Below are 16,726 nucleotides of genomic sequence, written 5' to 3' on the forward strand. Positions count from 1 at the left end.
TTTTCAGGAAAGGTTGCTTTCAGGTTTCATTAACAGAAAATGTTAGAAAATATTCAAGGGACAATTTTGGATCGTAAGCGTCTTTCAAAAATATTTTTTTTATAATACTTGTTGCCTTAGAAACTTTTTTAACGGTTTTCTGAATAATTAAAGAGCGAGAGGCGAAACTTTGTAGACCTTTTCAGCGTTTGAGGAAATTTCAATATATATTTTAGAGAAATTACACGTTTCAATATATATTAGGGTGTTCCAATTTTTCTTATAATTTTGTTTTTGATTCCCACCATCTCAGTTGTTCTTATTTCATGTACAAAATTCCCTCCTCAAATTTTCGAATTTAGTAATTTTTAAGTGGCTCCTTCGCTTCCGGTAAATATAATCATATTGTGCCATAGACTTTATGAATGCTCAAAGACTCAATTTTTAGAATATAAAAACCTTTTTAAAAACTTGCGTTATCTTTCCTAAGCTAATTATATCAGAAACTAAACCCGATCCGTTAGAGCTGAGCGATACTGGTCTTTTTTACATCAAATAGAGACATTTTCGGAGATAGGTTTTAATAAATACATAAATTTTTTGTTGTTGTACCCTAATATGCATATATATGTATTTGTTGAAATAACCACTTCTTCTTCTTTATTGGAGTAGACAACTACTACAATGAGAATTATTTTGGGGTTAGGAAATTTTCGTCGAGATTGAAATGACTTTTATGATACTTTTGATTTTGATGGATAATTTCAAGCTCGAAAATTAAAGCCTATAGATAGCTATCGATATAAGTAGGAAAAAAAGTTAAGGTTTACATAGGTTTCCTCGGGTAAAAACAGCATTTTTCAATTTTTTTTTTTGCAAATAAAAAATGAAATATTTTATTAGAATTTTTTATTGGTTCTACTGAAATTTTTTGAAAAAAATAAAGTATTTTTTTGAAACTTGGCCATTGCGACGCCATTTCCGGTGACCCCTAGGAAAAAATATGTGCCTGCGTTGGCAGGAAAACTTCTTACAAGATCATTTAAAGTAAAAAAATACGTGTTTTATTTAGTTAAAACATTATCTTAGAACTTGGATGAAGGGAAAAAATTGAAAATTTGGATTTTTGGCAGACATGTTTCCCATTTCGGGAATTTTTTTTTTCCAAATAGCTGTGATCGAAAAAATTCCTTCGTTCAAGACTTTAAGAATTGTATCTCAAAGAAGTGTGTCTTAAAGACGGCGCGCTTAGCCTAACTAGCCTTGAGCGCACAAGTTCTCAAGGCTGTATCTCCGAAACTATTACTCGGATCAACTAGAAAACAACACAATATTCTAGAGGTGTTGTAGAATTTAATAAGACAATGAAAAAAATCGATTTTTTGAATCCAGTAAACTTATGTAAGCCCTTAATATTCAGCAAAATACTAATGGGCAAGCAAACCCTCAAAGATGTAGCCTTTCAACTTTTTTTGGTAAAGTATTCGGATAGAAGCAACTTATAGAATTTGTTAAAACAAAAGCTTTTCTTTTTGTTATTTTAAGGTTATGAATTGGGCGAAATTAATTGAACAAAAAATATTTTTTAAATTAATAATAACATTTTTACAAATATTTTTTTTATAAGTTTTCCACATAACTGTTAGTTTTTCTGTTTGTATGCAATCTTTTATGCTTGTTTTGTTTTTCATAAAAATTATTTTGATGTTGGTAACTATAAACACGGCAATGAACACTAAATTAGCATTTTTGACTATTGTTTATTTGATTTGTAATATAATATATATAATTTTGTTCAATTGTTTTTAATTATGCATTTTGTTTTAATGTTTTTAATTATGCCTTTTATTTTATTGTTTTTGTTTTACGCTTTTATTTTGCTGTTTGGTAAGTTCCTGATTTTTTGTAATGCAAAATACATACATATGTATGTATATAGAGCATTTTTGTGTTTTATGCATCATATTGTAAATTTTTCATTGTGTGTATGTGTGTGAGTGCCATATTTTTTTTGGTATATTACGTTTTATTTTTGTTTGACGCGGCTGCATTTTATTACCCGTGGCTAGTATGCTTTGTATTTCTAAATTATTTTTTGTTTTTTGTTTGTAATATTTTAATTTGTTTAATAATTTCTTTGCATATGACACACATACATATGAGCACCCAACCATGTGCATGTTTTTGCATGTATGTATGTACATATGTGTATATGTGAAAGACATGCTGCGAGAATTGCTTTAGTGTTACTTTTTTGTTTCACTTTTTTCTTTGTTTTTGCATCCGAAAAAAAACGTCGACTTAACAGAATTTACAAATAACACTTTTAATTACATACATACATATAATATATATTTATATAAATCAGCTACACAAAACAGTTGCCAGCGCAAATTCTATACTAAATACATACATAACGGTTTTCATGCTTCTCATTTGCCTTTTATTACATATTCTGCATTTTCTATAATCCCTTTTCGCATTCACTATTGACCGCTGTTGTGTTTCCGTTTTTATTTATTTATTTTTTTTTTTTTGTTATTTTTCCTTTTATTTTAAAATTTGCATCTCACGCTTTTGTTTCGCAGCGGCATAGCATTTATAAAGCAGACAATCAATCAAACAATCATCAATCACATACAGCTCGATTGTAACGGTAAATCGTAGATATATATATTTATATATTTTAAATGTAAATTTAAAGTAAAATTTAGCTAGCAAACACTTTACAATAACAACTCAATGAAAATGGAAGGAATAACGCAATGTCTAAATTCAATTTCACCTCGACACGCCACCTTTACTCCCCTCCCCTCCCCGCCTAGCTCTCTTTTCCGCCTACTTTCCACTTCTTCGACTGTCACACAACACCGTTATTCAGCAGTTAGCATTTATACATTTGTAAATTTGCATTCACCGTTTGCCATAACCCCGTTACATTTTGTTATTTTAAAACAGCTTGCGCCTTCTTCTTCATCGCATATCTTAAACTCTGCTCTCGGCTCTCGGCTCTCTTTGTAATTCACTACTTTTATTAACATAAATATTATATCTACAATTACATGTCATACATACATAAATAGAAGTGTTTAAATATTACAAGTTAGTATATAATATTGTGTTATCATATAAATATTATAACCGTTCTGCACGAAGAGTTCACCGGTCGGCAACTGTAAACCTCTAAGTTCCCTTAGCATCCTACACTTACTCGTATCTACCCACTTACATAACTGTTGCTTATAATTTGTTGTTGCTTTTCTTTTTTTTTAATTATTATCTTTTGGTTTTCATTTTTATTTTTGAGTCGTGCTGCGATTTTTCAGTTTTCTCAGTAAATTTTAGATATACATATATAAGTAATTTTTTTTTTATTAATTTTCACTATTGTTTTAAAAATTTGCCAGCTACGTTTCTCGTTTGCACAAGCTTCACATTTGGAAACTGTCCACTAAATTCACGTCTTCGCTTTTATATCAATTTTATTTTAGTTAAGTTTATTATTTAGTTTTGATTTTAAAACTATGCTCGGTTATTTGTGTTATATTTATTTCATTTATTAGAAAATATATTTTTCCTCCGTTTCTGTTTTTTTTTTGTATTTTTGTATGTATGTATGTATTATAATTATTATAATATATATATATTTAAATTAATTTATTTACTATGAGCTAATTTAGTTACAAAATACAGCATGTCGTTGAACAGCATCTACTGGAACCGCCTTTACTTTTCTGCCTTTGATCTGTACATATTTTCGGAGGATAGAGAGAAATAAAAGTTTTTCGATTGTCAGTGTGAAAGTACTATTTTACATTTTATTTTAAGTAATTATATTAAAAATTGTTATATAAAAAATTTATATAAATTTAAGAAACATCCAAAAATTTATTACTCATATTGGGAAAAATTATACGACTGTAATAGTAAGACTTTTTAATTTAAATTTCGTGCGAAAACCCATTCGCCGAAATATTTTTTTCTAGGTTGGTATTACCGTTGCTGACATCTGTGCCAAATGTCACATCAAAATAATCATTGGTATTTAGTAAACGCAGGTCTGTCTGAAGTACATAAGGTGCATTCGGCGATTTTTTCGTTCCATTAAATTTTGTGTGTGGAATCAGATTTTTGGTGCCGAAAAAATCAGAATATTGAAAAAGACCTTCGGTGATAATTGTCCCTAGCAAGTGTTTTTGATTGATACCAATTACTCAAAGATGGTAGAGAACGTGTTGACGACGAATCACGTCCAGGACGGCATCAGCATCAACTGATGAGCAACAACTGGCGACAAGTCTTAGTTCTATGCTTACGAACCGGAAGCAGACGATCATTCGTTAAAAATCACGATTATGTTGACAGTTTTCTTCGATTATTGAGGTCTAGTGCACTGCGAATACCTTCCGACTGGTCAAATTGTCAACAAGGAATACTATTTAATTGCTATGCACCGTTTGCGCGAAGCAATTCGTGAAAAGAGACCGGAATTATGGGCCGACAACTCACCGTCGCATACTGCATTAATTCTTCATGAGTTTTTCGCCAAAATTTCAATCCATATCATGCCGCAACCACCGTGTTCGCTTGATTTAGCTCCATGTGACTTCTCGCTTTTCAGCAAACTCAAACGACCGCTTCGGCGAAACCGTTTTGAGTCAATTGAAGACATTAAACGTGCGTCGCTACAAGCATTGAAGGTTTTGACTTTAACAACTGTTGGGGACAAGGCGGTTTAGGCTCAAACCATAAATTTTGAAGGATAAATTAAGAATTTTAAAATTATGAACAAGGTCGTCCTATTTTTAATTCATAGAAGTATAATAATCATATGTTTTCTGAAATCGTCCTGATACATGGGTTGGATTAGAATTGGTGCTATTGTAGGAACAACTTGCATAAACAGGCTGTTTTGGGAATCGTACCTGTTTCCCAGCCGAATTAGCAGTTTTAGATAAGGAGCGCATACCTTACGCCATAACGATCCCAAATAAGGGATCTCAATTTGGAGATTCGGCAAATGGTAAATCAGCATCAGCGAACAAAATGGGTAGAGCACCTGAAGTCTGAAAGAGACATGATGACCGGATTTAAACTAATTTCGAGGTCCATACTTTTTCGAATCCGAAGAAGCCCGTGAGCTATTTTAGACGGTAGTTCACGCTGTACCCTTCTATAGACAAGGCGGAAGGATGTGTTACCCGACGGTTGCGCAAAATACCAAGTACAGTCTCTGACTTTATTTTACTTTTCTTTATTCGGAGTGTAATTAACAATGCTAAATCTTCCTAGTCCATTGACCCAGAAGGAATAAAAATGCTGATGCTAAAGCACATACGCTCGACAGCAGTAAGCTTCCTAACCTAGGTTCTCAACTTGTCGCTGATTACTCTTCAAATATCCGATTTCTGGAAAGTCGGATGAGTGATCCCACTACTGATACCTGGTAAACCCGCCAAAAAAAGGCGACGGAGTCTAGCAGACCACCAGAATGGCTTCCGCAACATAAATGGCAATCGGTCGGTTGGTCTTAAGCTACATCGCGCCGATATGGTCCATTGGATGTAGTGAAACGAAGCCGAAGAATCTTAAGGCGTACCAGAAAACTGCACTCCGTACAAATATAGGATGTCTCTTGATGTTTCGAACACTTACACAGCAAGGACCGTTCGCTTCCGATTAAGAACATAACGAGTTTACAATTATTTCGTAAATAGCAATGAAAAAACAACACTTGTAGTGGAAAAGTGTTTCGAAAATTAGTTTAATTCGATCTAAAATTGGTTTTCATTATAAGAATACGTGGCACCACCAATTTACTTCTCAAAGTGAAATAACAATACTTGTGATCAATTGAAGATTCACTTTTGAGCATAAGTTGAGAAGTATATGTATTTCTCTTAAGCTGAAATTTTATCTCATACAAAAATACCCTATTTTTGTTTACAATTCTTTGCTTCTCCAATAGAGACCGAAAGAGCTGCCGTTGCCAAAACAAGTTGAGGATTTGTGAAACTTAACATTCTGAAAAAATTTCTAGCTAAAAATTTACTTATGGCATTTTAGCACTATGTTCTAAAAATCTTTTCTTTATCGATCATTTATAGATTGTTTGGAGTCTCTCAACTAGGTACTGAAAAAGTCAAGATACCATGATCATCATGAAAGTTAAAAATATATGAGTTTTCAGCCATAATATGACTTTAACCTTAAACTTCTCAATTAAAAGCAGTCTGAGGAAATTATCGATGAAAAGTTATCAAAGTTACTCAAATATAAAATACAGATAATTTTTCGAAAATCTTATTATACGTCTCTGAGTACAATATTAACATGAACTCAATTTTTGTAAATATTATAGACTTTAACTCGAATTCTGAATATGTTGGGGTTCATTCTGACATACATTTGATGTAATTGGCTACAATAATACTCAATAAGCTCGTATACGACCATTCTTTCTAATAACACACTTCTCTACTATAACTTTCCTAAATAACCGTAATATATATTTATTTTTGTTGGCATTATTATCACTTACCTTGCGAATTGGGTTCTGGCAAATTATCACGCGGCACTAAATGCATAACAGTCGTTTTGCCCAGCGGAAGTCCCAGTGCGCCTAAAGTTACATTGCAATGTAGAAATCTACCTTGATATATGAGACGTAATATTTCGGCCTTGGAGACGGCTTCACGCTCCCAATCTGCAAATACAGAAACAAGTGTAACAACAAAATTAGAATTATTATGACCAAATAGTAGATACCCGCACTTTTGGTATGTGGTGCGTGTGTGTGTGTGTTAGGTGTTACATTCTCCGAATTCATTTTCGAGCAAATACACTAAACTATGATAAATATTTGACTTAATTTGTTTAAATTTCGCATTTCGAAGTTTGTAGTTGTTGTTGGTTTAATATAATACAGATAACAACAAAATGCAACGCAACACATGCAACAACAACGCAGCTCCAGCCACACTGACTCACGCACAGGGCAGGGCTTTGACGCCGTCAACAAAGAACCCACGCCTCGGCCGCACTTCCTCTTCACACACACACCTCGCACTAATCACATACATACACATACATATATATGGTCGCTTTTATGCTGTGGGACTCACTTTCCGCAAGTGCATTGTTCGATTATGGAGTGCATTACATTCCTATGTGCATGCAGAACTTTGCAGGGACCGTGCGCGCATTATTGGACCTTCATTATCGCTTTATTGTTGTTGTTGTTGACTATGAGTCACATGGTTGCACGAAATTTTACTATTTTGATTATGATGCGGGCAGAAATGGAGCTACATGGTCACACAACCGCATAGCCATACAGTCACATTCGGGTGTATCTAGAGGCCTTATGATCAGCCCAAACGCTGTTATTCGTTAAATACATTTTATATGTATAGGGTTTTTCAGCAAGAGCGATACAAAGTTTTTTTTTTTAATAAAACAAAAACGGTTTGGGATGTGGATTTCTTTTGCATGGCCACAACGGGCCCGCTTGCAGAAGTCCAGACGCTGTACCCAATTTTTGACGGTTTTCAAGCATAAATCGGCCGATACTGCAGCAATTTCACGTTCGATATCCGTACGAAGTTCATCAATCGTCGCTTCCTTTTTGGCATAGACCATAGACTTGACGTAGCCCCACAGGATATAGTGTAAAGTCGCCAAATTGTACGACCGAGGCGGCCAATTGACTGTCCTATTTCTTGAGATCACACGTTTACCAAACTTGGGTTTTATTAAATCGATAGTGACATTCGCTGTGAGGCTTGTGGCGCCGTCCTGTTGGAACCACATATTGTCCAACCTTTATCATCAGTTCGGTTATCATTGAGCGGTAGCGATTCCTCTTCACAGTAACGTGCTGGTCTTCATAATTACGGAAGAAGTACGGCCAATGACGCCGCCGGCCCATAAACTGCACCAAATCGTAATTTTTTCGGGACGCAATGGTGACTCATGGAGTACGTACCTTACGGGCACTTCTTTGTTTTTTCATTTTGTACTGTGTCTGTGGATTCAAATTTTTTCCACTAGACGCTCAGTTGTTGATCTGACAGAACGATTATGACGACCACAAATTGGACGTAGCGTTCTTAAATTTGAGGCCACTGATTCCAAATTCCGGTAGAAAATTTGAATGATTTCGACTCGTTGTTGGATCGTATATCTTTCCATGATGAAATAGCAAACCTTACTGTAGAGAAATGTTAAAAGAGCGGGTAAAAACATGGCGTCGTTTGCTGTTCCTATCGGTCTACTTCTGTAGCGTCCCTATTGAAAACCCCGTTTTTCAGTTTGCCAGAATGATGGGACGAGCTTAGTGGATTCAGCCATGCCCATCTGTCTATCCTTATATATGCGAACTAGTCTCTCAGTTTTTGAGATATCAATCTGAAATTTGGCACACGTCATTTTCATTCTAAGAAGCTGCTCATTTGTCGGAGCAAAAATATCGGACAACTATAGCATATAACTGTCATATGTCATATAAATTGACCGATCAAGCTCAAGTTCTTGTATGGAAAACTAACTTTAACCCCGTCCAGGATAAGTCCGAAACTTTACCACAGTGCAGACTGGGTTCTTTGAAAGTGATAAAAGGATGTCAGACCGACCGACCGACTGCACACAATCCACTGTTATATTGTAAATGTTACATGTATTGTATTGTAACTATTCATTGTTGTTGCCAACCACTACGCGAAGGCGACGGCAAAGGCAAAATGTTGCTGCCTCTGCTGCTGTGCTGTTACGCACACAGCAATGCGTGCGCGTACGTGAGTTCGGCTGTTTGCTAGTGGTAAATAAATCAGGATAAGTTAGCGACAAATGCAGCGCCTTCATTAGCAAACGACAAATGAATATTAAATAGTCTCTACGCACAACAACAACAACAACAACAGTTGGCGAATATCAGTCGCTCCAATTCGCACAACAGAGCCGTTGGCTGCACTGCGGCGCCTGCACACCAAGCAACAGCAACTATGCGGCAACAAATACGCATACATATGGACACATGTACATACACAGACACAGCAGTTACACGAGGGATAGCCGAGAGTCAATGTAGTTAAGCGGCAACAACAACATTAATTGGTTGCTGACATCCATTTGAGTTTATTAAGGTGGGAGGGTAGGATGCAGAGGGGACGCAGAAAGGGATAAGCAGCAGGATATCACTACGAATTAATATATGTAAGCCCATAGGTATGGTAAATACATATGTAGACTTACATATACATATACATAGGTATGTCTGTATCACTGCATGTAGGCGTGACCGACACAAAGCGCGTGTCCAGTGATCAAAGTAATTCAACAATATGTGCCAATGTACATATGTAGTGTGTATGTAGCACAATCTGTATATATAAATATACTTGTAACACTATTGCTGCGCGCGTTGGGTGTCAGCACGAATTTTCGCTTTGCCCGCGGACGGTCAATTTAACACCGTTGACCCGCAGTGGGCAGTTGGCTGTGTAGTCTCTATGGCCAGGACACACTAAGTGGCATTTTTCAATGTGATTGCGCTGACGGAATACTAATTTTAAGCAGCAAATATGCACAGGACTACATTATATTAATGTACGTTTGTAGTTGTGGGTATACCCAGCAGAAATTCCAACTGTTTCAGGACGAAGGTGAAACAAAGCGAAGGTGGTTACGAGATTCTAGCAGATAAGATGATTAAAATATTTAGTTTTCAGGATCTGGAGTTAAAAAATTCACATATGCTATACGGAGAAGAAATATATAGCAACTTTATAGATTCTTTTCACAAATATGTTTTGCTTAAGATATTAAAAAGTAGCCTTCTTTAAGAACTTCAGATAGCAAATCTAACCAAACAAACTCTATTCGAGATTTAGTGGTTAAAATGGGTTAACGGGTTTCAAAAAGTCTAATTTTTTTATTGTCTTATTCTCTATATATTCTCTCTATATTCTCTCTAGAATATTGTCCTAAATTATCAAGTTGATCCGAGTAATAGTTTCGGAGAGACAGCCTTGAGAACTTGTGCGCTCAAGGCTAGCTAGACTAAGTGCGCCGTCTTTAAACGCATTTTTCTCGAAACTGTGTTTTTGAAGTTGATTGCCAAGATTTCTTGAGAACTATTCAACCGATCTTCATGAAATTTTAACACAGGTCTTTGAAATACAATTCTTAAAGACTTGGACGAAGAATTGGTTTTTTTTCGCGAAATTCTCCCTTTTTTGTAAAAATTTCTGCCAAAAATCCAATTTTCAGTTTTTTTCCTTCGTCCAAGTTCTAAGTTAAGGTTTTAACTAAAACACGTATTTTTTCACTTTAGATGATCCTGTAAGGAGTTATCCTGCCAAGGCGGACGTATCTTTTTTCCAAGGGGTCACCGGAAATGGCGTCGCAGTGGCCGAGTTTAAAATATTTTTTTCCAAAAATTTCAGAATTTCTTTGTTAATATTGTATGTTTGTAGCAATAAAAAATTCTAATAAAATATTTTAATTTTTTACATGAGAAAAAAATTGTTGAAAAAGACTGTTTTTTACCAGAGGAAACCTATGTGACCCCTGAAATAAAAATAAATTATGGATTTGCTAATAAGACTTCTTATTTTTAAATAATTTTCTGTTCCAATTTGGATCAGTCCATAAACTGTAAAAATTGGTACAGTTGAAAGCTTTATAACCATTTTATAACCATTTGTTGACTAACTGGTAGCATTTGTCACCATTTGAGGGCTACTCAAGAATGCTTTCGAATCATTACACATTTATTATGGGGCACTAAAATGTACAATTGTATGTTATATGCAGGAAGCATAAGTTAGTCGAAGTTTTCACTTACAATTTAGTGATATTCGATATTATTTAGGTTAAAATTGAGGCTAATGATTATAGTTTCCTTTATAAGCTTATGTAATTTACTATTTAGCAACTAGAAAACTTGCAAATGGCAATATATTTGCTAAGCAGGTATCAACAGGTCACAAATATAGGTTGAAATATTTTTCAAAGACAATTGCTATTTGACTCAGATGTCTACTTCTAGGCGCTTTGTTGTGTTGTTTTACGGTCGAAATATTTATCTAAATATTGTGTAATCTATGTTCATCATTTGAATGCTAGGAAAGTAGTGGATCCTTGCAATATATTTTTGGAAATATATTCACTTCTTTTTTCCTTATTATGATATGTGATCCTGAGTCCTGCGATATTGTATATGGTAATACGTTACATTCTGTATAATATCAATCTGAAGGGAGAAAACTATAATATTTGGTATATTGGGGCAAGGAGAAGGCGCTAACTGATCTTGACCATTTTGACATTAAATCACATTGTAGTCAGAAATATATGCCTCATTGGAACATCTAACAAATTAATCGCTTTATTCGACGCAAAGCCAATTGGTAGCACAGGGATCCTTCTATTTGGTAAATGAGGGCTAGAAAGTGTTTAAACCGACCGAAAAATTGTCAAATTTAACTGATACTTTACCCCTATCGTGTTAGAAGGATTATTTTATGAAGTATTTTTCGACGCCGCAGATATTTTTAAAAAAGTAAAAAAATCAAAATAAATCTGGATTAGTTTAATAAGAAAAGTAGATGTGGGTGTGGTCTGATGTCGGAAAAAATTTGAACTACAGTGAAACTTCGATAAGTCGTAACCTCGATAAGCGAAAAACCTTGATATTTCATAGTATTTCTTCGGTCCCTAGAAAAATTCGCGAAAAATGCATGTATTTCGGTCCCTTTGATAACTCGTATTTTTCTTGAGACAAAAATTGAAAAATGTGTATGTATTTTTTCCTCAAAAGCCTCTACAATTCGTATTTTTTTTCACAAAAAACCGTACGTGACGAAAACATAGTACATATGTACAATCATTTCTTGTTTTTTATGTAAAATTGAAAAAATAAATAAAAAAAACTCTATAATTCGTATATTCTATATGTTGTATAACTTGATAACTTGAAAAACTCCATAACTCGTATTTAAATTGTGGTCCCTTGCAAATACGAATTATCGAAGTTTCACTGTACATATATTATTAGGATGATGTATAATATAATATACAAATGACCCGAACCAAATTTCATTACCGCCAAGTCGTTTTTGAGTTAGGTATCTCCCTGACTAACTAGTTTATAGACTGATTGTAATATAAAGTTATAATTTAATTAATATTTTTGGTGTTATACTTCTAATAGTAAGCCTACTTTTCGAAAATTTTACAGCACATATCGTTGTTGTTGCAATTATGAGCTTTGTACCTAATTCAAATTTTATAAACTGAATAGGGTATATTAAGTTTGCCACGAAGCTTGTAACACCCATAAGGAAACGTAGGGGAACCCTATAACATACTTACATATATACAGTGAGTCACGCTGAAAGTGAGCCAATTTTTATTCAAAAATATATCTTCACATTGCCAACTTCAAACCTTTATGACACACTTTATTTTTTGGTTTGTTTGTAAGGTGAGCTGTTATTGTTGTAGTCAATAACGGTTCAAAAAGCTTCAAAAACGAAAACAAGTGTTTTTTTGCTGAAATAGCGGTATTTTTTTTTAAAGAATATGCATTTTTGTCTAATCTTGTTAGATATTTTTGATGATTAGATGGGTCGACAAACAAGTGTAGAAATTAGACGAGTGATTGAACTGTACCAAGACGATAAATTTCCCAAGAATATAGCAGAATATCATTAAAAAAAGTGGGGGAACTGTGCAGCATATAATTCGTCATTTTATTAGAGAAGAAAGAATTGCAAGCAAACAGAAAACGAGTAAAAGCAACGCGTTTCCGAGAGAGCTGATGCATTTATCGTTCGGGAAACTAAGAAAAATGCTCTTTTCAGTGCTCCAAAACTGACCGATACCGTTCGAAATCAACTGAATATCCAAGTCAATCTCAAAACAATAAGAATAGTCCCCAGAAAGCACGGTTTGAATGGTTTCTAATATTATTTTTTTGGTTTTATTAACTGATGAAAGTAAATATAATTTATTTGGCTCAGAGCATCTGAACAAATGGTTTGGCGGAAAAAAAACTACGATCTTCAACCGCAAAATCTTACTTTCAGTATGAAGCACGGAGACGGATCCATCATGGTAAGGGGCCGAATGGCAGGTGATGGTACTGGAAACCTACACCATAGTACGTCAAAACATTAAGCTAAGTGTTAAACTGAAGATCGAAGATGAGTTTTATTTGTACCCAAGCACAAATCTTTATATAATGCATGACGAGTTGAATATCATTACCATGTCCGTATGTCCGTCTGTCTGTATACACGAGAACTAATCTACCAGTTTTTGAGATATGAAATTTTGAACGCGTCTTTCTCTCTCTAATAAGCTGCTCGGAATCGTCCATATTAGATTACCATAGCATATTGTTGCCATACAAACAAGAAATGCACCTGTGAAGGTTTATCGTTTTGTATATATATACATATACATACAAGGTCTGTCGCAAAAGAAACAGAACTTTTTAAATATAACTGTTTCTGGTGGCGCCACCTATTGGTGGGTATATGAAATAAAAAATTTGATCTCTTGTTGTTGACATTTCGTAAAAATTTTAAGACAATTGGATAACTACAATCGATATTATCGATCAAAAAGTGACAGCAGCTTTTGGTCATCGGTCGTAAAATGCAAAGAGCAAATATTAAGTTTTGTTTTAAACTTGGGAAAACGTTTACTGAAACATTTCAAATGATTAAAAAAGTTTATGGTGATCAGTGCCTATCCCGTAGTAATGTGCATGAGTGGTTTAAGCGATTCCAAGAAGGTCGTGAGGACCTCTGTGACGATCAGAAGTCGATCGTCTTCAGAAGTCAAAAATAAAGACAATGCTGATTTGTTTTTACGATTCCGAGGGTATTGTACACCGAGAGTTCGTCCCACCTGGCCAAACGATTAATGCTGTGTTTTACCTTGGTGTTATGAAGCGTCTTTTGTCACGCATTCGTCGCGCTCGACCACAATAGAGTGAGGCAGGGTTCTGGCGCTTGTTGCACGATAATGCGCCGTGTCATCGGTCGACGCTTGTCACTGATTTTTTGACAAAAAACTCCATATTAACCATTAATCACTCACCCCACTCACCTGATCTGGCACCCTGTGATTTTTACCTATTTGGAAAGCTTCATTTGCCCAAGAAAGGATACTGGTTTCAGGACATTTCAGCTGTCCAAAAGGCGACAACCGATATTCTCAAGAGCATTCCGAAAAATGACCTTAAACACTCATTTGAAATGCTAATTGACCGGGCTAAACGCTGTATCGAAGCACAAGGAAACTACTTTGAATAAAAAAATATAACTTTTGAAAAATATTAATTTTTTGTTGTTTTTTTTAACAGTCCTATTTCTTTTGCGACAGACCTTGCATATCTCGTTCAGCTCTAGGTTTTACAAAGCACTAATTGGTGAAAATAACTATTATAATCGAGAGAGTATAAAAAGCTTAAGATACTGCCTATAGGCATTTAAGACCACCAGTCTCTGGAACAAATTATGCAAGTGTTTGCTTTTATTAATTGATTATGACACTGAAGTTCATAAAACCGATTAGTCGCTCAATGCGGCGGCCGGCACAAAAACTTATTATTGTAAAACAATAACAACCGCAATTATGTTATTAGGTAATATGCGCTTTTTTACACCGGAAAGTATCAACTTGAGTTCTATGAATATATAACGGCACAATATCAAGGAACACATTTCAAGTTCACTTACTCGGTAAATATTGACATAAATCAAAACAGGTACAAATGTATACACATACATATACACTTACATTTGTTTATTTGTTTAGTAATAAATTGAGACCAGCAATTAACAATAAACGTCACCTTCGTATTTGTTTTGAAAATTTCCAATAGTTAACTACTGCACACACACACACTCCATGTATATACATATACATATGTACAAACATTTGTAATTTTTATTTGTAGACAGCAACAGTTACTCAAAGCAAGTGCAACAACAACAAATATGTGGTAACAAATAACAATTGCAGCAAAATCAATTTCAGGTGCAATCAGAAAAAATCTAATAAATAGTTTCTCTAAATGGGTGTATGTTTGTATGAGCGTGTGTGTGTGCAATAAAGCATTACTATGGTGACAATAAATCAGAAATAAATTGTCAATAATGGCAGGGAGCGAACAAAGTTGTACTCATAAAAACATATTGTGCAGGAAATTCACGGTCTTGGCCGCAGCAAGTCGCCGAGGTGCATAGAGGCGGACGGACAGTGGCTACATAGCAGATATGGCTGTGGCTGTGTACAGTGATTGATGCAATGCAACTGCTGTTGTACGGATCATATGTATATAGAACGTTGTTTTAGTATATACATATATACAGATATGTGCACTTATTGTATGCTATTTATAAAATAAAAACATTTTTTTTGTGTTGCCACTCAATCGAGTTCAATTAAATTCAGCTTGCTGGCGCATTTACCAATAACTCACAGATGCTCAATGCAAACATCTACACCTTTATATATTTCTACATAAATTAAAAGTGGTCAGCATACATTGTATGTGTAGTGCACTTATAAATAGGGTCAGAATTATTATATAACACTGGGCAGTCATAAACTGACAACCGTGCGAGAAAAAGTTCATTGTCGCCAGATTGAATGGGTCCACATGTGGCATATTTATTCTTCAAATTTTAAGTCAAGGAAGCTGACCATATGAAGGGGTCCGAACAAGAAAATTCACGTAGAAATTCTCTCCTTCTTCAACTACATTTCTGAAGACTTGGATCATTGCGTCCCAGAGGCTAATATTGGCAGTTTCTCGCTTTTCACATACCGAAGAGAGACATGTGAATGGGAAGATTAGCTGCAGAAGAGGATTATTGAGCCTTTTCATGGATAGGTCGCAGCTAGGAGGGAAAGTTGGAAGGAGAGTTTTCTGTAAGAAGGTCTCCGTAAATATATGCTTTATGCCACCGGCCCACTGCAATGGCTCTCAGGCAGAAGTGACTGTTATTAATGTGGTTGTATACGTACTGCTACAAAGTGAAGCCTCTTTCAGGCAAATGAGCATTTACTCAGACAGCAGAGTCGCAATATTAAAGCTGAGCTCGCTAACTATGCGTTTAAAGGTCAAGTAATCTCTGTCCTCACTAGTAATGACATCAAGTTACTTCATCGCCAGGCATTATCCCATAGGCTTTCATGCGGTAAGGCTAATAATTTTAACGGAAACAAGTCGTCAAAGTTGCATGGAGCCATTGTCCAGTCTTTGCAAAGCAGAATATGAAGCAACTCAGCAGTATTACCGCCGGCGAACCAAGTGACATAACCGAAGCTGACATTAACCGTCTCAACGAATTTGTGATAGGCCAATTTGTCAATTGTAAGGCTCTTATTATCTATTATATAGGTAGTTTAGGTAACACAACGGACCGGCGTTCTGAGCTATCGAAGTGAGATCCCTGTTAGAATCAACCTCTTAACCCAGCCTAACCATAATATATAATATTCCGTTACCACGGCTATCACGTCTAAGTAACTGGAATGGACCAGAATTTTTATACTGCCGAAGACTGTAACTCGGCACCATTCCTCGAAATTCTTTAGGAATGTTTTCTATCGTTATAACAACAACAACAATACTTCAGCTTAAAAGGGTGTAAAATATATTTATGGCAACGTATATCTAAAGCTGTATATAGTAGTCCGATCTTTGGAGATTGTAGCTTTGTCT

General features: G+C 35.0%; 1 protein-coding gene across 4 annotated transcripts in view; it reads right to left on the reverse strand.

The window, feature by feature from the left end:
* Window positions 1-1,182: 1,182 nt before the first annotated feature.
* The window catches only part of LOC126758829 (myb-like protein AA), a 143,397-nt gene continuing 127,853 nt past the window's right edge, over window positions 1,183-16,726 (reverse strand). For all 4 annotated transcript variants that reach the window (XM_050473222.1, XM_050473220.1, XM_050473221.1 and 1 more), the window contains exons 4-5: window positions 6,521-6,685; window positions 1,183-3,724 (exon numbers count right to left, since the gene is read on the reverse strand). In XM_050473222.1, coding sequence (XP_050329179.1) covers window positions 3,660-3,724; window positions 6,521-6,685 — 230 coding nt within the window. In that variant the 3' untranslated portion in view covers window positions 1,183-3,659. The remainder of the gene's footprint in view (window positions 3,725-6,520; window positions 6,686-16,726) is intronic.

The sequence above is a fragment of the Bactrocera neohumeralis genome, chromosome 5 (genome assembly GCF_024586455.1).
Source record: "Bactrocera neohumeralis isolate Rockhampton chromosome 5, APGP_CSIRO_Bneo_wtdbg2-racon-allhic-juicebox.fasta_v2, whole genome shotgun sequence".
Classification (NCBI taxonomy): Eukaryota; Metazoa; Arthropoda; class Insecta; order Diptera; family Tephritidae; genus Bactrocera; species Bactrocera neohumeralis.